Below are 22,261 nucleotides of genomic sequence, written 5' to 3' on the forward strand. Positions count from 1 at the left end.
GTTCCTTAAATATGATTTGATTATGTCATAATGCATAAAGGAATTACTTTGTATAGACCATGGTTGTGTATATAGACCATTATCAGTATGACTGTGTTGCTGATGTATGCATGCCGATTTTGTCGTTTCAGTCCATGAGTGGCGTCCTTTTGGTGATCATGGCTGATGGGATGGTGTTTTACGTTTCACAGAACATCCAGCAATACCTGGGTTTCAACCAGGTACATATCGTGCACCAAGACAAATATTTATTTTAATTGTATTAATTGTACACGTGTAAGTTTCTTCGAGACGGAACTTGCTTACCTCTCTGAGCTTGTGGAGAGGCTTGTTCCAACCACAAATCTGAGATCTGTGACACAGAGCCTCCTTGTGGCTCCTCAGTGTCGAAGTTGCTTTGGAAGGGTGCTAATTCCTCTGTTTGACTCCCAGGTTGTGGAATGACCTCCCAGTTAGCATCGGAGAAGCTGGTAGTTTATTAACATTTTAAAACGCTGCTGAAAACCCATCTCTTTGGCCTCATAAAATTCCATGTGGGGTGATCTGTCCGACGGCTCGGCATCGGCCGTTGATGGTCGGTTTGTGCATGAAACTCTCTTTTGCGCTCGGACTGGGTGGTTCACAATCCGCGTTTGAGCGTTTCTAGTCTGCGTTTGTGGTCGTGGGGACCGGGTTTATTCGGTTCATAGCCTAAGTTTGTGGGTTCATAGTTCGAGTATCAGGATTCTCAGTCCGGTTCTACAGTGTGTCGGGTGTTGATGGTGCGACATGCAGGGTGTTCATGGTGCAGCGTGTACGGTGTTCATTGTGCAGCGAGTAGGGTGTTAATTGTGCAGTGTACTGGTCCACGTTGTGTTCAAGTGGAGTGCACCATGAACCCCATCTAATAAGGAAGGTGTTGCAGTGTTTAAAATTAGGCTAATAGTGTATTTTACAATCTCTTTTATATATTTACAACTTTGTATACTTTTTACTATTTTGCATATCTGAAATTTGAATGATGTAATGTTATGTTTACATGTGACGATTTTATTGTGAATGGCGCTATATTAAATAGAGTTTGATTGTTTGTAAACTTCTCGTTTACAACAGTGTCCAGAGTAACGATCTCGATGATGATGTGTCAATGATGACAATGGTGATGATGACAGTGTGCGCACGCATTGCTGCCCAGACGGACGTGATTCTGGAGAGCGTCTTTGATCTCATCCACGCGGACGACCGAGCCGTGTTCCAAGCACGCCTCTGCTGGGAGGAGACGGAGCGATGTGACTCTGGTAATGGACCACCACACCTCCCAAGTCCTCCGTGCGTAGTCGGCGGACGCGGTCGTAATGGAGCACATGGGGACGGGGATTGGGCAGCAGAACACGAAGAGGGAAGTGCTTCATCCTGAGCTGACTACGGTGGCGAGATATTATCTGCCTCGCCTTGCATGCAGGAGATCGAGGGTTCGATCCCGACTCTGACGCCTGCTGTATATTTCAGCTTGCACATTCTCCCCGTGGTTGCGTGGATTTTTTCTCCTGGTCCCAATTCAGGATTACAATTTGTTTCTAGAATATATTTGGTTAAATTACGCTGAATGTAGCAGCCTCTAATTGCTTGCCTGGGTACACATGGCAGGCAGTAAGTGAAAAGGAGAAATCGCGTGTCGGCCGTTGACTGGTGGTTTGACACAAAAGGGCTTTAGTTTCTAGACGGCAGAGCTTATTGGAGTGTGCAGTTATATTCTGAGTTTGCATGTTCTCCCCATGGTGGCGTGGATGTTTTCTCCTGGTCCTCCAGTTTTTCCCTTCACATTTAGACTGAACATTCGTTTAGAGTGTTTGGCTGCTATAAATTTCCCCCTGATGATAAGCCACTTCGTTGAGCTATCATTTGTGGCCAGGTCGTTTCTGAAAAATAAGTTAATGGCTTAGTGGGCCTTACCTAGTACGTAACAAATATATATTTGCATGTATTTTTATAGCGATTTATTTACCTTGCCTCTAATTTGTACTCCTCCACAATAGTTTTTTCCCGTTAGATCGCATAGATGTGTCGTTAAACTTGCGACCACCCAACACAGCCAATTTGCATGCCAATCATGTTTTTCGATTGTTTTTTGTCGTAACGTTCTGTGAAAATAGCTTTATAGCTCATTGGATTCCTCCAGTCTAAATAAATATTCTGAACTGACTCTGATTGGAATCACCCTGAATGCGCACAATCTCGTCAGATCTCAGGGAGCTGAGTGGTGGGGGTTGGACCTGGACAGTCTGCGGATTTTGGATGCCACCGTGCATAGAGTACGTTGTCAGCAGGCAGCAGTGCAACCATTATTACAGGCGGTCCCCGCTTTTACGATGTTACGTTGCTACGTGTGTTGAACTTCTCTCACACTGCACGTAGCCAACCATGATAATCGGAGATGCGTTTCTAGAAACCACATTGTTGTCAATCGGATAGTCATAAACCAGACCCCTGATTTTCTCATTGGCAGTAGAAACAGTCGAAACATCAGTTTGTCGATCTGTTTTGCCTTCTATCAGCCATATTTAACAGAGCTTAATAGGTACACATTCACAAAAAACATTCACTTGATAATAACAAAAGCTCCACGCCAAGTGACGTCGAAACCAGACTGACTCTGTTCAAACGCGTTCACAGTTATGTCAGAAGATGCATCGTAAATCGATCCATGGTGCCATTATATAAACGGCATAAATCGGACTTTCGTAAACCGGAGACCGCCTGTACAGTTGTACTGTATTATGCTCCAACATCTCTGCTCCCCTACGTTACCAATCCGCGCTGACCAGAGTCGTGACGTATGGTCAAGTAGTCCAAACGGCTCAAATTGACATTTACTATAAAGCAAATGGAAAGGAATAATAATGACTACGTAGGTTTACTTTTTTTTAAAACAGTGCGCCTTTGAGAATGTAGGTTGAGCTCTTTCATTATTTGTTTCTTGCTGGTTTAAAAACTTTTTTCTTGCATTGTCTCTCCCCTGATAATAACACTATGTAACCAAATTTTTGTTCCTGGGTAGTAGGTGTTATTTCGTAATTGCTTATGCCTAAAAAGTATAGAAAGTGGCTATTATTCCCCACAAACTTTGCTTTTGTGACCAGGACAGTGATATTTTGAAATGTACCTATATTCAATGAGAAAACGGGCGAATTTGTGTCTTTTCATTCACATAAAGTCAGAAAAAGCAACATATTAATCAAAATTAACATATATTTAAAATGAAGTAATAAAAAATACTACAAAAGATTTAGAAGTGAGTAGTTTTTCGAGATTTACGATTATACTGTAAATCACTGTCACGAATCAGCCTCCCATTATGTTCTCGTTATACTGTCCTTGGTAGCGGCGTTCAAAGTCCAGTATATCCTGGTGGAAGCGCTCGCCTTGCTCCTCCGAGTACGCTCCCATGTTCTCCTTGAATTTATCAAAATGAGCATTAAGGATATTGACTTTGAGGGACATCCTAGAGCCCATTGTGCCGTAGTTCTTCACCGAGTCTCAACCACCTCCACGTAGTTTTCGACCTTGTGATTGCCCAGGAAGCCACGAACCACTGCGACAAAGCTGTCCCAAGCCGCTTTCTCCTTACTAGTGAGCTTCTTGGGGAATCATTGCACTCCAGGATCTCCAATACCACGCTTGGATTATAATCCAAACGTGGTATTGACATTGTCCCATGAAGGCATGTCTGTTGGGAAACGCTCACGGAACGCAGTAGATGGATCCATGCTCTAGATAACAGCCTCCGAAAGGTGACGTCACGGAACAACTTCCGATGTCCTTTCAAACGCTTTCCCCTAAGCCCCGCTCTCGACGTGTCTGTTGCGTGGCAATCGAACCGTATTTATGTCCTCATAACTGGAACATGCTGAATCAAGTGAACATTTCTCAGCCCATCATCCCTCCGGAGTTAATGTAACGAGTACCACTCTGTGGGGAAGTCAACAGTGGTAGTCCTATGGGTAGACTAGCCCCTGCTATAATAATGTGGAATTCCTACCACTGGCTCTACAGGGCTGTAAACAAGAGATGAGCACCAATGCCTTGATGCTCATTTGAGCAGTAAATAACCTCCACTTTGGGTTGATATCATAATCTCTATACATTTGAAGCTCCAGTTTAACAATGGCATCTCAACAAAACCTTGGGTCTACTTTCTGACTTACAGGACTGTGTACGAGCAGTACATCCACGATCGCGTGTACTGGTACAACAGTAGAAGACCTTTTACTTGTAATGTGTGCACATGTGATCCTATTTCAGAGTATTCCCAGTTAGGATTTGGCTGCAGCGGAGTGATGTGAGGGCTACATTCACATCCAGCACAGATCACCAGAGATTAATTGCGCATGTGCAGCCCGTTTGCCAATCCACTGCTGGGTGAATACATTCTGGTTGGAAGCGAGACGTTTACACGATACGCGCATGGCACGCTTTGGAAGGTGCTGCTTGCTGTTTCGCGCATTCACTGGTTTTTGCCCTATGGATTCACGTACCACTTTGAGGGACATTTTTTGAGTCATGGCTCGGCCTCTAACACCAAGCGGCTCACTTCAGGCGTGAGACGCTAGGTTGCTGTTAAAGACGTGCGAGTGAGCGGCTCAGCCGTGGTTCGACTCAGGCTCAGCTCCATGGAAACCCTGAGCCTAGCCGGGACCGTGCTCGGAGCCGGCTCAAGTTTGAGCACTTGGCTGAGAAGCTGGCTCACTTGAGCCAGAGCCAAGCCAGAGCCGAGCCAGGAGAATATCGGCCTGAGAGTAAAGCGAAGGACGGAGTGTGATTACGGAGCCATTCATCTCCCGTTGGCTCCCGCTCACGGTAACGCAGGCTAAGCAGCACCCCCGGGCGTGCGTAGAAACCTGAGCCTACGTGCGCGCAGAGAGAGAGGCACGGCCTGCAGACATTGCAGCACCAGCTCAGAGACACTGCACCTAACGCAAAGATCCCCTGTGTAGCTTACGTCGTTTGTTAGCGAGAGTGCTGAAGCAAACACCTGTGAAGGCCAGTATTGTGCGCTAAGGGGCAGTGTAATAAGAACGATGCCCGGCCACCTTCGTCTCCCCAATGCTGATGTTTGCACACTTCGCCAGGTACTCAATTAATGCTGAGTTGACCTAGGAGAGACCCAGGACTGGTTTGAATATCATTAGCGACTAATGTTATTTGTGGCCATGAATCAAACCTATGTCGGCTGGTTTATAACGCAATTCGTTAACCACTATGGCACAGCTTCCCCCATAATGCACCAAGTGCAGAGCAACAATCTTAGGAAATCCTGCAATGTGTCAGAGTGCGTGTGTCTCTACGTGTGTGCTATTATGATGAGTGATGGCGCATTGGTTGGTACCTTGCATTACGATCCCAGGCACCGTGCGATTTGTCGACCCTGCGCATCATTGGCAAGTAGCATCGGAACCTATTTTGCCTCTGCGAGGTTGAATCAGCCTTAAGTCCAAGTTTCAAATTAATTTAGTTTAAGCAGGTGAGACCAATATGTCACATTTGCAACAGTCATTTGGGTCAGCAAAGTAACAAAACAAGTACAACAATTAAGCGCAGAGAAATCAGAACAAAAACAACCAAATGGAAATGAGAGTAAAGATAATCAAATAGAAATCGGAGCAGAAATTATCAAATATAAATCAGAGCAGAAATTATCAAGTAGAAATCAGAGCAGATATAACCGCATTACAGAAGCATTTGAAAACTAAACCAATATTCAATAAAGTACATTCATAACCGAGGGCTATTTTGAAAAAAGAGAACTCCTTCCACGATTACATGCTGGCCACAGACACGTGGATTCTTGAGAGTGGTTTAAACAGTGCCGCCTGAATCACAGGGCTATATTTACCCGGTGTGACCAAGGGAGAATTGGATCAAAGTCATCGTTTCTCTGCTCAGACACGCACGAGGGAAGTTCTCATTTCCGCTGGCAGCCCCTAAGCCTCTGGCAGTAATTCCACATTCCAATGACAGAGGTCATTTATTCCATAGGACAATTTTAGTTTAGTGTACATATATATAATCCCTTGAGATGGAACGTCTCATCCGCAAGGGAGTCCACGGTGTCAATTGATCACCGTTGACTTCAACACGCAGTAGGCTTTCGCGACCAATATCCATAGTAGAGGTTTTTTTTGGTTAGATCGTGTAAATATAAATGTGTCGTTAAACCTGCCACCACCTGCCACAGCCAATTAGTAAGGTTTGTCAAATAAACATTTGCATGCTTTGTTTACAGGACAAACCTTACTAATTGCCTGTGCCGTGTGGTGGCGGATTAACAACACATTTGTATTCACGCGATCTAACCCTAAAACCTTTTTTTTATGCTGCCGCCCCCTGCATCCTGCTTCCCGAAGGCTGGAAACCCCCTTAAGGACTGTGATGTGGCTGATGATGTCACCGAGCTCTGCCCAACCCCTCTCATCTAGCATGCACGTGTGGGAACAAGTTGAACTTTCCCCTATTTTCCTGTTATCTGATTCGGCAAGCAAATAAAGCAATAATCGGTGGCGCAGTCGATCACTAACACAATCGAATATCCCGGCTCGACCGAGTGTCCGTGGACCGAGTTCATCCTCAACGAGGCATCAAACTTGCAACTTTTCAACTGCGAGGCCGTTGCTCTGAGCACAACGCCATCCATCCAACATGAGTGCTCAAACCAAATACGTTTCCATATCATTTTTAAATAATGTTCGATGCTATCGTTGCGGTTAAATCCATTTAATTGTGCATAGAAGCACTCTGTGATTGCTCGAACGGCATGTGTTAAAACTACGTCCCCACCACTTATTAGCATCACATCATTCTCCCCGAGGCAATGCACTCGAAAGGCAGATTGCACTATGAATACACTCCGTACACTCTGCACTGAGAAAATCATGGGGGGTGGCATCGTGTGGCTTGCCAGTTACAACGGCACAGAGATCCTGAGGAACCAGGGTTGATTCCAAACCTCGCACAATGAGGTGGACTCGGACTCACATTCCTACTCGGCGCTCTGCGTGAACATCAGATCCTGGGGAGGTGTGATGCCGGCTACACTACCCCTACGTGTGCTGCGTCAGTGCTAAATAGGCGTTCGCAAAAAAGCACTTGTCCCCACTGCCATTATAAGACCGAACCTACTGGTGTCATTGTGCAGCGTCGCTGGCAGGCAACTTGGAGGGATGCTTCATGTGCATCCTAAGTCAGAGCCTGCCGCAGCGTGCCATCAGCTCCATCGCGCACGCGTGACAGCGCGTAACCCCCCCTCGCCACTGCATGGCTGGCGTGACGCCGAATCGAGGGCTTCAAAGGTGGAGCGGCGCCGTGGCCGTAGCTCGCGGGCGCTTGGGCGTTCAGGGGAGCGCGTGTCCCTCGTTGCTACGCGATGTTTGTTCCTAATCCAGCGCTTCACTCTGGAAAGTAAGCAAACTGGTTTTCCACCCCAGCAAGAATGTCATGCAGGTGCCAAAATGCCTGCCAACCATTTATTTTCATTCATTATTTCATACCTTTACAGTCTCCGTATACAGTGACGGAACATTTTCCCACCCTCCCACTGACTCTTCCTTCCACCTTTGCGGTGGCGGCGGTGGCTTTTGTTCTGCCCCTCCATCGGTGGCACGTGGCCCAGACCTGAACCGGAACCACGCACCCGCCGTGACCGCAGCCTCGCGGTCTCCACGTGCGCGCACGCAGGATCCGACTCGTCCCGCGCGAGCCCGTCTCTCCCACAGGCGACGTGCAAATTGGCTACGAGGGGGCAATGCCGCCCTCCGGCATGTTCCCCATCCAAGCGCTTAACGCCAGCTTCCACAACTATTCTGAAAGCCAATGAGCCAAGACAGTAATCATTAATAATTGAAATTACAGACCTTTGTCAGTTCACTGCTGGATGAGGGTCTCGGCACACCGTATCGATCATGGGTGTTGTTTGACCATACTTCTCCCTGCTGGTCACTACGGGTTGTTGAAAGAGAGGCCATAGATGTTGCCCTGGCCAGGAATGAAACTCAGGTCGCCGGGTACATAGCACAGTGTGCTAATCACCGCAATAGACATCCTCGTGTTTGAGTGATCCGGCCGGGTGGTGCTGTCGTTGGCGCGCTCGCCTCAGGATGAGGAGGGAACGAGTTGAAATCTCGACGAGGACTCGGCACAGCTCATCCCTCTAACAGACAACCCAAGTTCCACTTTGTGGGAAGTCAACAAGGGTCCTCTGTTTAGCGACTCTGGCCTTTGCCATAAGAATGTGGAATTTCCACGAGTGGCTTTAAGCTGCAGAGATGAGCGCCTGCCCCTATTGGTTGTTTGAGCAGGCAGACATTTTTACTTTGGGACTCAATAAATGAGTGCAGTAATAGCAGTAGTGGTCGTATTTACATGCTAAGACAGTCACTGAAAACCGGATCTCGCAGGATGAGTGAACCCACATGTCGACACGCATTCCTACAACATCCGGCCAGCCCTGACTTCCCTGCGTAGCCCGGCCACAGAAGAAATGTCCTTACCAGATTCACGAGAGTCAGTCCTTCCTCGCCACGTGGGTAATCAACAGAGGTGGGACAAAGTCATTGTTATGCAAGTCCAAGTCGAGTCGCAAGTCATCAAATTCATGACTCGAGTCTGACTCGAGTCCAAGTCACATGACTCGAGTCCACATCTCAGAGGTGGGACAAAGTCATTGTTATGCAAGTCCAAGTCGAGTCGCAAGTCATCAAATTCATGACTCGAGTCTGACTCGAGTCCAAGTCACATGACTCGAGTCCACACCTCTGGTAATCAATGTCACACCAATGCAGAGACATCTCGAGTAGCAGCTGTGGCCTGACCTTTAGAGCTCCACGGCTCTGACCGTACCAGGGAATCGCACGGCCGCTGCAAGTGGCTCCTTTGTGAATAGAGTTTAAAGCTCGCATGGGATTCACAGCCTTGGTGAAAAGATAAAGATGTCGCCACGGCCACAGCCGCCGCTGATGCCACCACCGCCAGATCGCGCAACGACCTCCAAAGTCCGTATGGAGGCTCTCTCAACATGTGCCCTTTGGTCTTCTCTTCCCATCGGTTACTGGATTTGTGGAGTCTGCTCCAATGCCGGTCTCAGCAGTCAGCCCACCCCATCCTCTCAGAGGCCAATGGCTCCCACAACAGAGCAGTGAGACCCTGGGTAATATCTTGGTTACTCAAGGCAGATGCACCTCTCAGAGGCCAATGACTCCCACAACAAGCGGGGCTACACCTGGAGTATTATTGAATATGATTCGGTCCCAGAATGCATGGGCAATTTCATTCATGAAAGAGCCTTAATTGATCATGTCTATTAAACGACACACGTTCAACGCAGGGTGTGCCTTAGCCCAGATTATTTAATTCACAATGAAAAAATAATTTCGTGTAATTCCCTGCCTAATGTGCTGCATAAATAACCTACGCTTTCATGACGTCTGTTGCTGGTGATTTAGTTTTCATTGAATTCACACGCAATGCTCGTATTTGTCGACATAAACATTTATCATATTTGCGTGCACGCTTCCAACATGCTTGCTTTAAAGAGAAAAACGCAGCTGATTTGAACCTGCCTGAACCAGAGCAACACTGAGTACCTACAGAAGTTTATTTCCAAGAGCAGACGAGCAAGGGTTTAAAATCAGTCATCAGTTTTACGAACATTCCTTATTGCAGTTAGGTGACTATGTGAGCATTGTCAAGAGATATGAACTTGTTTCACCCAATGTAGTTAAGCTTTTTTGCAAGGGCCTTCACCTCAAGGTCAAACAACCAAAGGTGACTCGGTGGCTGGGTTCGAATCACGTTCGGCCTCCCCAGTTACACCAGCTTCCCGAGTGCAGAAAGTGTATTTATTAAATTCGCCATTATGGGGGCAAGGGTTGGTGGATCACGCAGAGATTTCCAAACCCACTGAGCTGCAAGATGGCCAGGTGACGGTGGTACAGCGTGTGGGATATTTAGTCCATCTTTGCAGATCTCTGAGTGGTATTCCTGCCATGCATAATGATAATAATTTCATTTTATATAGCGTCTTTCATTAATGATCCAGTTCCGTACAAAAAATACTAAAATAAAACCGTACTACTTAGCTCAAAAAATAAAAATACATAAATAACGAGAAAACAATGCATATCAGAAGAAAAAAGAAGTGCAACGAAAAGCATGGCTTATCTTTACTTATGACGGTCCCCTCCCAAACACAAACATAAATTAGCCAAATATTCCAATGCAGAACCCTTCTGAAAGAGTCCTGAGACTCGGTGATGCTTGAATAAATGGCATATTACGCATTTCTGATATATTCTTTATTGATGCAATCGTTTGTACCAAGAACACAAATCATTTCACTGTCGGTGAAAAACCTTGCATAAACCCAGACTACATGCAGACTCCAAGTAATAGGAATAATAATTACCAGACCTTTTATAAATCCACTGCTGGATGGAGAACTCCCAACACTGTCGCTCACAGCATTGGTTTTGCCATACTTAGCCAGGCTGGTCGGTGTGAGTTGGTGATCTAACCCAAAACACCTCTTTTATGGGTTGTGTAAAGCGTGCTTTTATATTTAATGTCGAAGGCTAGCTATGGGAAGGAGGCACATTGTCTGCGTATTTATTGTACATCTTACGAATCTCCTGTCTGATACGGTGCTGATCTTGGCGTGGCCCGTTTCTTTTAGGAGAACAATCGACGGCGGTATCTGAACAGCAGCGCAACTTTTCCTGCCGCTTCCGCTGCCTGCTGGACAACAACTCTGGGTTCATGGTGAACAACAACCTCTGGGTCATCCTCACCGCTAATCGTAATCATCGTCATCAGGATCTAAATTGGAGTCTTAGGGCTGCATTGGGGCGCCACGATGGCGAGATGTTAATTACCTCGCTTGGTATACAGGAGGTCGTGGGTTCGATCCTGACCCTAATGCCCTCTGTATATTTGGAGTTTGCATGTTCTCCCTATGGTTGCGTGGTTTTTTCTCCGGCCACTCCGGTTCTTCCCTCCACATTTAGAACATGCGTTTCTTGTATTTGGCTGCTATCAATTTTCACATAAGTCACTTTGATGAATGCTATCATCTGTGACCAGGTGACTTCTGAAAAAAGAGATGTATAGCTCAGTGGGCCTTACCTGATGAAATAAAATAGTTTAGTTTAGTATTCTTAGTCCCAGCTCCGCTCTGGCTCGGCCTCTAACAGGCTTGAGCTGCTCAGATACTTTCAAAGGTGCCCGAGCAGCTCAGCCGTGGCTCGGGCTCGGCTTATCGAAGTCCCCAGCACAGCTGAGACCACAGCTCAGTCCACTCAACCTGAACATGGCTTTGAGCCGGGTCACTTGAGGAAGAACAAATTCTACGCCGAACCATAGCTATGAACGGAGGCCTCAATGATGCGTGCCCCTACCCTGGGAATGATTTGATATATTGTCACAATTCAGGATCACGATCTGTTTCTCGAATGTATTTTTGTTTGTTTAATATTATGCTAAATTTAGCAGCCTCTAGTGGCCTGCCTGGGTTACTTCAACCATTACACGTGCACATGGCGGGCAGTAAGTGAAAAGGATAAATCGCGTGTTAGCCGTTGACTCGTGGTATGACATTAAAGGGCTTTGGTTTCTCGAGGCCAGAGCTCATGGAAGTGTGCAGTTATATTTGGAGTTTACATGTTCTCCCCATGATCGCGTGGATTTTTCTCCGGGTGCTCCAAACTTAGAAACATGCGTTTAGAGTATTTGACTGCTATCAATTTCCACAAGATGAGCCACTTCGTTGAGCTTCTGAAAAAGAGCTATATATTTCAATGGGTCTTTCCTAGTCAAATAAGAAATACTAATAAATAGTTGTAATTACTGGCGAAACGTCGTACTCAGATTGTAAATATTACGGCTTTGCTCTCCAACACACCGGTGTGCTATACTCGTAACGAATTGGCATGTTCTGGTTACGTGATAAACCTTACTAATTAGCTGTGTCAGTTGGTGACAGATCTAACGACACATTTATATATTTAGGTGATCTAACCCAAAAAAACCTGTATTATGGATAGTAATTTACAAAATAACTTAATTTGACATGTTTTTTGGGGGGGCAGCCATTGTGGTAATCTAGATCATCCAATCAATCCACCTGTCAACAAAAGTTTATTTTCCAGGCAGTGAGCGTTTGTGAGTTATCAAGTGTTTCCAGAACTCCGCCCAAATGGCATTTGAACGTATTGGTGGTACACCGGCGCGTGGTATAAAGAAAGCAAATTTTTACACAAATTATTTACTTTTCGGTGATTTGCAACCCCCGGTTAGAAAATCTTGCGGGGTGAGCGTCAAAATCAGTTCTCGTGATGTCGAAGCAGTCGGAAGACGAATGTCAGTTCAAATTATACTTTTAGAACTGTTTTTATGAGGACCGGTGTGTGTTACGCTGCACCGGTGTACCGCCGCGGAATGCCTATCGAACAAAAACTTTGGGGAGATGCTTTTGTTGAATCTTGAAGGACACGGAGTATCATTGATGGCCTGTGTGGTCTTGCCGTGCCGCTCGTCCTTCCAGATGATTCAGGTGCAGGGCAAGTTAAAGCGGCTGGGCGGCGGCGGCGTTGGCTCCATGGGCGCAGGTGGTGGTGGACCGGCGCTGTTTGCCCTTGCGGTTCCGCAGAATCCCATGCTGCCCACGGAGCTGCGGCTCTGGAACATCATCTTCACCACGAAGCACAAGCTGGACTTCTCCACGCTCAGCCTGGACTCTAAGTACGGGGGGCCCACGTGTACCTGTAACATTTTTTATGCAGCCAGCTGCTCGCGGGCCTTGCCCCACATTCTTGTCAGCCCTGGTGCCACACACCTCCAATTAAAGTACCCACACAGGAGAATTATCGAAATTGCGTTGTTATATTTTGGCTTCTGCACCTGTCAAAAACCTCCTGATTAGCTCTAAATCATTGGTCAGTTGCCTCCTTATCACTCTTATATCGCTAATGCAATGGTAACTGTTCCCATTTACATCACTCGTTGATTCCTCCACCCATGTTGAGGACTCAGTCTACCAGACAGCGACTTTCTTCTCGTCCGTACGGTGTTCAACCACCATAATACAGGTCACAGCAACACACCCACTCACTCACCCGTTCACTCACCCACTCATCACAAAGCAGGTCACAACATTTCTCTTTCTGCTTTTCCCTTGCACTGCTCCACTAGAGAATATCCTCCCATCGTCTCTTTTCCAAAGCTCTTTTTTATAATCTTGCTCATTTCAAGGAATGTGTTAAAGCTTGTCTTTTACTGCTGCTTGTTGCTGGCCTTCGTGACATTTTGGGCTTGTCTCAGCAACTGTATTTCAAAGTGTCACCCAATTGACTTCAGCTTTTTCACTTTCTTGTTTCATAACTCTTGTCTATTACGACAAGATGTGTTCTTTCTTCATCCTGTTTCATCGAGCCTGAGGCCAAAATACGGAACGACTTCCGTAATTCCAGGAATGTGGTCGGCTTAAGTGTTACCGTAACTCCCATTCCATAAGGTAGTTAAGACGAATAAACCGTGAATAATTAGGAGATGACTTTGGGATTGGTCTTAACCACTTCGAACATCGATTGACAAAGTAAGAAAAAGTCAGTGGATAATTAATAACGTAACTGTTCGTCGTTAATTAACTTCGCTTCATTAAGGAGACGCTAATTTGCAAATATAAAACCTGCATTGTACACTAGAAATACCCATGACTAATGTTTCCAAAATATTTAACAATGTAACAAAAAACTACACCCAAACCCACTTCACAATATAACGTGTAATCAAATCCCATGAATCAATGTGTAATGCCGGCATATTCCGTCATTCGGGTAATCAGGGGGGCGAGCCTTCTGGGAGGTGCTAGAAGGAGGGCGTAGCCAGAGGGCGGGGGGAAGGCCACGCTAGGGGGATAAAAGGGCAGCGCGATACAGTAAAGGGTCGTCATTGTGGGTAACACTCGGTGGGTCGGGTCACGTCGTCTGGTTGGGATCTTCAATAGCCTCGCGTGTAGGGGGTTACATAGTGTTACACGGTGTTACACGGTGTCACACAATGTTACATAGCGATAGATACGTCTACACCAATTATAGAACCCGTCCCGTAAGGGAAGTGTTAATTAAAGACTCGCCTCAACTCACCTAGTGTGTATGTCTTCATTGAAGCACTAGAAATGTTATACAGACCAAGGCCTGACAATGTGCATGCTCAACTAGGCCAAAAGCCTGTTAAAACAATTATTAATATCAAAACAAGGCGCGACTAAGACCCAACCACGTGCGCAATCAACTGGGCCAAAGCTCATCCATTTGCATGATCAGCTCGGCCTGTCGCCTGTTCATCCATTCATATAACACCACATTATTTATATGTCTCACCTTTGCACATAACACATTACACTGGAAATATTGCCAAAAACTAGAAATTTGAGTTTGGCATCATGAACCTGTAATGAGATCACACCAGATCATGACTCAGCCCACAGATATAGCATGCCCCATCCTGCTCTCGAACAAACGACCACACCCCATGTTGTGAATTCGTTATTAGTAGAAATAAGCAGTTTTAACTTTATTGACTTCAAGTATGTATTTTTTTTTAGAATTTTTAGAATTTTCTGTACCATGGCCCATGCTGGCCATGTTGCTTGCGTCCCACACAGGGCCCGGCTGGTGCTGGGCTACACTAATGTGGAGTTCCGGAGGCGCAAAGCGGTCAACTTCCAGCACCTGGGCGACATGCTCTACTTGAAGGCAAACAACCTCATACGTGAGACGCGCACCACCGTTGAACACCTCTGCCGTCGTAAAGAAAACTTACATTTAAAAAAATATATAGACATATATATCCCTATCTGGCACACAATGTTTAGTTATACCTCTCGATATGGCTCTGGCTACAAGCACAGAGGGTTTAACTGTACACTTGTTTGGCCAGGAAAGCCTGACCGTGTTGCAAAACTCTCTTTGAGGGGGGTGTCCTGTTAAGTTTCTGTAGAAGGGGGGGCAGCGATTGCCTGTGGCTTTGTGTTTCCACATTAAGTATTTTTTTTCAAAATTTGGACAATTTGAAAAAAAAATTGGGACCTTAACACCAGCTCGCAATTGCCTACTCTGCATCCGACGACATCACAGAATCGTTTATGTCCACTTTTAAGTAGATGGTGAAAGTTTTATGCTACAGATTCGAGCCCACGAACCTCGGTCTCACGACATGACAGCGTTATTTTGAATGCAATTTGGAGAATAACATAAAATAAAGATTCTGAGGACAGGGTAAACCAGACGCCGGGCTATGAACATGGGCCCCATCCCTTGAAGCCGGGTCCGCGCCGCCCGCGCTAACGATACGGCCGCGAGTCGTCAAGAGGCTTCGGGTGGCGCGGGTCGTGACTGCTGTCTGTCCCGTTGACGTCCCTGGCAGTGATGAGGAACGGGGAGAGCGAGCCCGTGGTTTTCCGCCTGCTCAGCAAGCAGGGCAAGTGGCTCTGGGTGAAGGCCTCCGCGCGAATCATCTACCGCAAGGGCAAGGCCGACTTCATCATCGCCACGCAGTTCTTGCTCCGGTACCGCACGGCAGCACGTTGCCCTTTTTTTCCGCGCGCATCCGGTCGCACGTAACGACATGCATTGCTTTTTCTTTACTTACCCATTCAAATATTTTGCAGGGAAATTACATTGAGATTGGACATTTTGCTTTCAAGGGCGTCCAGGGTGTCAGTTGACACGTACATGTCAAACATGTGGCGAAATGTACACATTCCTATACACATGTACACTCACATTGTCACACTGATACTCATAAATATACACACAAAAGTAAAAAAAAAAACTTATAGTCTGACCAGATTGTTGGGGCAAGTGTTGTTAGTGAGCACCTATGAAGGCCAGCACCACGCCCGGCCGCCTTTGGCTTCCTAGTCACGATGTTTATACACCGCACCAGGTACTCTGAGTTAACCCAGGGGAGACATGTATCACTGGTGTTGGCCGTGAGCGGGAATTGAACTTGGGCTGCTGGGTTCGTAGCGCAGCACACTAACCGCTGCACTACCACTCCCCATATACAAAAAAGATTCCCCGTATAGCCTTAACAGACTGTTGGGGCAAGTGCTGTTGGCGAGCAGCACCTATGAAGGCCGGAACGGCACTCAAAGTGGTGGATGGCCAACACCGTGTCCAGCTGCCTTTCTCTCCCAAGTGGCGATGTTTACACACTGCACTAGGTACTTTTAGGCTGATTCGACCTAAAGGAGGCCCGGAGCCGGGTCAGATAATCGTCATAGGTGTTGACCGTGAGCAGTAATCGAACTCGGTCGCCGGGTTCGTAGTGCCATGTGCTAACCACTGCACTACTGCTCCCCACACATACTCACACATAGCAAACATGCAATGACACGTACATACACACTTTTCATTCCATTTCTCATACAGCATGCATTTATACGGTGATTATTGCACCCAATAAAAAACGCATCAACAAATACTGACCATTAATGATAAAATGGAGCCTGTTCACCTGGAGTGCACTCTCGCTGTGACACTGACCGCGATGCGTGTGGGCAGCAGAGAGCAGTGCAGTGAAATCCATTGTTGCTATGCGCTACGCTCCCGCGCCTACATTAAGGCATTTTCCGCCAATTAATGAACGTTGGTATGTGGGAGGATACCGAAGTACCCCGAGAAAGCCTACACATCCGATGAGGACAACACTCTATCCTGTACAGATGGAACAAGTGAAATTCTCACTGCTATAATTCTCCACATGATAAGCCACTTTGTTGAGTTACGATAGCTGGGTCGTTTGTAAAATAAAAAGTTTAGTTTGTAGTTTAGTTAAAACCTGTTTAGCTTCGGAGATTTGATGAGATTAGGGCATTCTGGGTGATTTTAATAGTGTTCATTATTTCTATCAAGAGGGAATCACAGTCATTTCCATCGGTGCCATTGTGTCTCTCTGCCAGACCCTGTAGCTATTGCATGATCAGCATGGTCGGCTACTTCCGGTTCAACATATACACATTAAGTTAGCGACTTCCGAGACACGTCATGTAGAAGGCTTCTTATTTATTAGGAACACACTGGGCGATACATTTATGTAACGCAGCTTCACATAGCTGACCCTATCACACAACCCTATTGTGGCGTCCAAGTACACAGTTGTCCAACTAGCGCAGCGACGATGAGAGCCTTGCAGAAGATGGGCCACGTGGTCGGACGACGAAGAGAGATGACGGCGAGCAGTCAGGACCCAGGACCCACAACAGCACCGAACCTCTGGTTCCGTCCCCCTTATATACGCCCCAGCGCGGCCAAGCCCCGCCTCTGGCCACGCCCCCTTCTAGAACATTCAAGCAGTTCCTGGAGCTTCGACTGACTCCGCCTTGCACCTTTTCCCCAGATATGCCCCCCTCATAATTAGGCATTACGTTATATACCCATAACTGTGATTACCCCTTCAGGCCGACAGGTGGCACCCTGTCATTACGCATACATTCTTCCAGCGAGCCAGGGTATGGCAATCTCGACGCCTATGGGAAGGGAGTTTCACAACGTCTGTGCGGTGATCCACTTACCCTCGCTGCTGCCTCCACAGTGATGGATTACAGTCCACATGCATAGCCACCACCTCTGATTGATGGATTCAATGTCATTTATTTTTTTACGATTAAACAAACACACACGTGTTGCCAACTGCAACACGTGTGTGTTTGCAAAAGTGTGTGTCGTTTCCAACTCAAATCGTTGTCCCCTGGTGGTGCATGCTCGTCTCTCGGCAGGGACGAAGAAGGAGAATATTACCTGAAGAACCGAAATCCCGAATGCAAGTTTGACGTCACTGGTGAAGCGATTGCTGTCTCGCAGATCCCTCCCATAACTTCCCAGCAGCCCAAAGCCAAACTGTGCCGCAGCAGCAGCAGTGATAATAGGAGCATCAGTGGCGACAGCAAAGCCGGCCAGGAGCTTACAAAGAGATTGACAAGTAAAGCGAAAATTACGGACAGGCCAAAGAACGGCACCTGCGTCACTGCGGAACCCGCGTTGACTCTGCGGGACACTAAGACCTCCCTGTACACCGGAAAGATGGCCCAGGAAAAAAGAGACATCTACCACCGGGCCGGGACCTATCCAAGCAGCCTTTCTTCAAGCAGCAGCCCCGACTCGGCGGAGAGCTTCCCCTCCGAGTGGGAGGAGCGTCTGACCGACCCCTCGACCCTCCCGGACGACGCCTTGGCGAGGGGCAGCCCCCCTGGTCGGGGCTTGTCACAAGGGGTCCCAGGCTCAGCGCTCAGGGACGGGGCGAGTGGACAGCTCGGGCTGGTGGAGCACGCTAGGAAGGAGGAGAGGGACTGTGGATTCCTCAGCCTCCTGAACAGGTACAAAGTAGGGGCAGGGGTTTGGGTTCATTTTATTCGTGTTGAAGCCAGAAATCAGCACGTCATTTAGAAGTGAACGTCCGTCCATCCATCGCTTCCAGCCAGCCAGAAAAACTTGTCATCTAATGTAGAGCCCTGTCTCACGCCACCTTTATCTTTCCTTCTCTGTGCTCTGTATCCTAATTTACCTCAATTTCTTGCTGTCCCTGTTTTTCTGTTTCTCTCTTCCTCTGTCACCTCTTTTACCTCTCCCTCCCTCTATAATCCTCTCCTCTCTTCACTCTATCTCACCCACTTCCCTCCTCCCTACCTCTATCCCTGTTCCTCTCTCTCTCACCTCTCGCCCTCATTCTCCTTGTCCCCAATCTTTCTTGCCTCTCCCTAGTTCCTCCCTCGCACTGCCCGTCTCCGTTTCACGCCGTTTCGCTATCCCCCGTTTATCTCTCTCCCTTCCTTCGCTTCCCCCCCTCTATTGCATTTGCGCGGGATCCACAGCGCGACGACCGAATGTGACCCGACGCTGTGGAATGCGGGTGACGTCATCACGCAGATGTGTGCGGTGACATCACCGCTGCGGCACTTGTGCGCCAGCCAGCCAGGAATCCAAGCAGGAAGCAAGCCAGCAAAAGTTTTTCTTGCATATTTTATTTCAGCAGAGAAGTCGCTTGAGATGGAATATTGATTGACACGCTCACACACAATAACGTGGTGACAGATGTACACACATTTTAAATCTGTAACGTAATTTGTACTTTGAAGACCTCACAAAAAGTCGCTCGCAGCTCTGCCAGCCGCAGAGCCAGGCTGCATCTCAGTCCGTCTGGGGATTGTTTCTGGGTTTTGGTTTCCAACCCCCTGTCTGTCGTTTCCCTCTTTGCACACTGGGGATTTTGTCTTTCCCTCCTCTGTGGTTGTAAAGCACCTTTGAGACACCGTGGCAATTACCTTTTAAATATATGCAAATCCTTATCCTTAAATTGTTTGTTCATGAGAAAAAATCCTTTCACCTTTAGGTGTCGTGTTGTTGTGATGTCGCCGTGGTGTGATGGGCACACTGTCAGTAACGTCGCCGTGTACAGCCAGTCGATGGGCTATTTTCTCGTGAAAATGCTTCAAGCTCGTGTCATACTAAATTCACTCACCCACCCCGCGGTCTGTCGCCACTGCATCACTCTTCTACCATCGCTACTGTGGTTACTGTTCCCGTGGACTTCTCTCTTGATTCCTCACACCCACGTTGAGGAATCAGTCTATCAGACTGACTCACTGTCATCTCGTCCACACTGTGCTCAACGACTTAATGGGTGTCTGTTGTGCAGGTAATGTGTCCTTTGCGCGGATGTGTGAATGTGTGTTTTCTATGGTGTGTGGGAGCGGTGGCGTAGCAAGTTAGCGTGCTGCGCTACGTACCTGGCGTAGCGCAGCGTGCTAACGACACGAGTTCGATTCCCACTCACGACCAAGAACAGTGGCGATTACCTGAACTGATCCTGGGCCTCCCCTCTGTCGACTCAGCCTCAAATGAGTACCTGGTGCATTGTGTTAACATTGCCACTGGGGAGACAAAGGCGGCCGGGCATGGTCCTGGCCCCTCACCCCCTTGTGTGCCATGTCAGTCTTCATAATTGCTTGCTAACAGCACTTGCCCCAATAGTCTGTTATGGTTATATGGGGGAATCTTTGTCTTTGTGTGGTGTAGCGATTAGCGCGCAATGCTACGAACCTGGTGACCAGAGCTCGATTCCCAGGCATGTCCACCATCACCAGTGACGAATTATCTGAACTAGTCCTGGGCTTCCCCTTGGTCGACTCAGCCTCAAATGAGTACCTGGTATGGTGTGTAAATAATGCCACTGGAGAGACAAAGGCAGCCAGGCGTGGTGCTGACCACCCAACCCTCGTTTGCCACTAACAGCACTTGCCCCCACAGTCTGTTAAGGCTATAGTGGGCATCTTTGTCTTACGTGCATGTTCCTGGAGCGGTAGTGCAGCGGCTGGCTCGCTGTACTCCGAACCCAACGACCCGAGTTTGATTTCTGCTCAAACGTTACATGGGGGCATCTTCGTCTTTTGTACAACAGACACGACATGACGGGCTTGGACGTGGTCGAGATGCTGGGCATGGATGCGATGGAAACGCTGGACGAGGGTGACATCACGGGCAGTGATCGCGTCTCCATTGACGAGGTGCTGGAGGGGGTGTTGCGAGACATGGATGGCGCAGTGGGCCGCTCCGACGAGGAGGCCCTGCTTCACCCGAGCCTCGCCGAGGGCCTGCCGCCCTCCGTTTGGATGTTCCTGCAGAGCATGGACCAGGCGAGCGTCACTCGCTGTGAACAGACGGTGCCTCAGCTGTCCCCCGAGGGCCCGGCGTCCGAAAGTCCCTCCGACGAGCGGCTGGACGTCATCAGCGACACCGACGTGGACCCTTCGTTGGAGCTTCCTGAGGACCTGGGACCCCTTAAGTCCACCGCTAGAGCTCTGAACACGTGCCCGGTGCGAGGCATTATTAAAGAGTGCAACTGAAGACTGCCGTGGCTTTCGAGCACCGCTTGTTTCTGCTGCCTGGCTCCTCTGTCGTTCGTGACATCGGCCTCAACAGCCAAGGCAGTGGGCGGTATTCAGGGTGAGAGCCATAGATCGCGTCGGTCATCGCTCCCTGCCATAAACTCGACTGCGTGCGGACATTTCCGATCAAAGCTTTCAAAGGTGGACATTTTTTTTAATATCACATTGAGATATAGGATCGAGTTGTACTGTAGGACCCCGTTTCAACAGAACTTGAGGCCATACTCATGTCTCCACATTGTGAGGCAACTCAAGCTGGCTTCCCAATCCAGGGCACAAAATCTCACGGACGATTGCACTTCCTGGAGCTGCCTCATCCAAATTCCGCATCAGAATATGGGCCGAGCAGTTAATTATATTTTGGGGAAAGACCTCTCCAATTCACACGCTTATAACTCGAGCGGCTCGGAAAGCCTCGGACACCTCAAATTCTGGGAAGAATGATGGGAACGAGGCGTGTGAAATGGGCAGCTTAAAACTCTCGGCATACGGTGATGAATGACAAATGACTTGATTCGGTTGCGTATGGAATTATAAAAAAGTTTTGTAACCTATAATTATTTCATAAATTCAGGTATTCAGAATAATTACACGCGACTACATTGACCTTCCATGAACAGTGACCAAAATGTTGTTGTACCTTTTAATGCTTTGGCAACTTTTACGTATGTTATTTCGTGTGCCATTATAGATGTAATATATATATACTTCCTCTACAATGTATTCCTCGGTCTGGCGTAAAACAGGGCGACTGTTATATTTCATTGCCTTTTGTTTGCTGCGTAGAGGCGTTCTAACTCCAGCTGACTCGGCTTTGTACGTGCTCACCACAGCCAATGCAAACGAGACACCTGTACGGAGTCGAGTCTCGGCCAGTGCTATGCCCTTGTGTAAAGTTGCAATAATGAGCCTGTGATGCAGTTGTAACTAAACAGATGCCAATGACAATACGAGAACAAATTTTGGCGATTGTGTAACTGCATTGACATATCTCATCAGGAATATACACTAACTCCCAAAACATCGTCTGGCATTGTTTTTTTTTTATATATTTAAGGGATTTGTGAGAGTGAATGAAACAATGACCTTTGCCGGGTACAAAGTTGAGAGCTCATTGAGACAATAATTATATTCATTCAATTGAAATGATTGTTGTTCATAGTTTATAAACAATCATTGCCTATATTATACTTATTCCCAAGAACATTTTGTTTTATATTCGTGTTTTACAATCACTGATTCATTTTAATTTACAGCTCTGTCGATCCGCTGCTAGATGAAGGCCCTCCC

The 22,261-nt window shown here is 47.4% G+C and overlaps 1 protein-coding gene across 2 annotated transcripts in view; it reads left to right on the plus strand.

Moving 5' to 3' along the window:
• Nucleotides 1–21,992, plus strand: part of LOC144734278 (aryl hydrocarbon receptor-like) — a 43,355-nt gene extending 21,363 nt beyond the window's left edge. Inside the window, exons 4-11 of one of the 2 annotated variants that reach the window (XM_078616415.1) lie at nucleotides 132–221; nucleotides 1,175–1,277; nucleotides 10,703–10,788; nucleotides 12,569–12,765; nucleotides 14,690–14,796; nucleotides 15,451–15,592; nucleotides 17,807–18,403; nucleotides 20,485–21,992. In XM_078616415.1, the coding sequence (XP_078472541.1) occupies nucleotides 132–221; nucleotides 1,175–1,277; nucleotides 10,703–10,788; nucleotides 12,569–12,765; nucleotides 14,690–14,796; nucleotides 15,451–15,592; nucleotides 17,807–18,403; nucleotides 20,485–20,929 (1,767 nt within the window). In that variant the 3' untranslated portion in view covers nucleotides 20,930–21,992. Of the gene's footprint in view, nucleotides 1–131; nucleotides 222–1,174; nucleotides 1,278–10,702; nucleotides 10,789–12,568; nucleotides 12,766–14,689; nucleotides 14,797–15,450; nucleotides 15,593–17,806; nucleotides 18,404–18,788; nucleotides 19,062–20,484 lie in introns of those variants that run through there. The other variant, XM_078616416.1, reaches the window with a different exon arrangement.
• Nucleotides 21,993–22,261: the final 269 nt, after the last annotated feature.

This window comes from Lampetra planeri, chromosome 50 (genome assembly GCF_965212315.1).
Source record: "Lampetra planeri chromosome 50, kcLamPlan1.2.h2, whole genome shotgun sequence".
Taxonomy (NCBI): domain Eukaryota; kingdom Metazoa; phylum Chordata; class Hyperoartia; order Petromyzontiformes; family Petromyzontidae; genus Lampetra; species Lampetra planeri.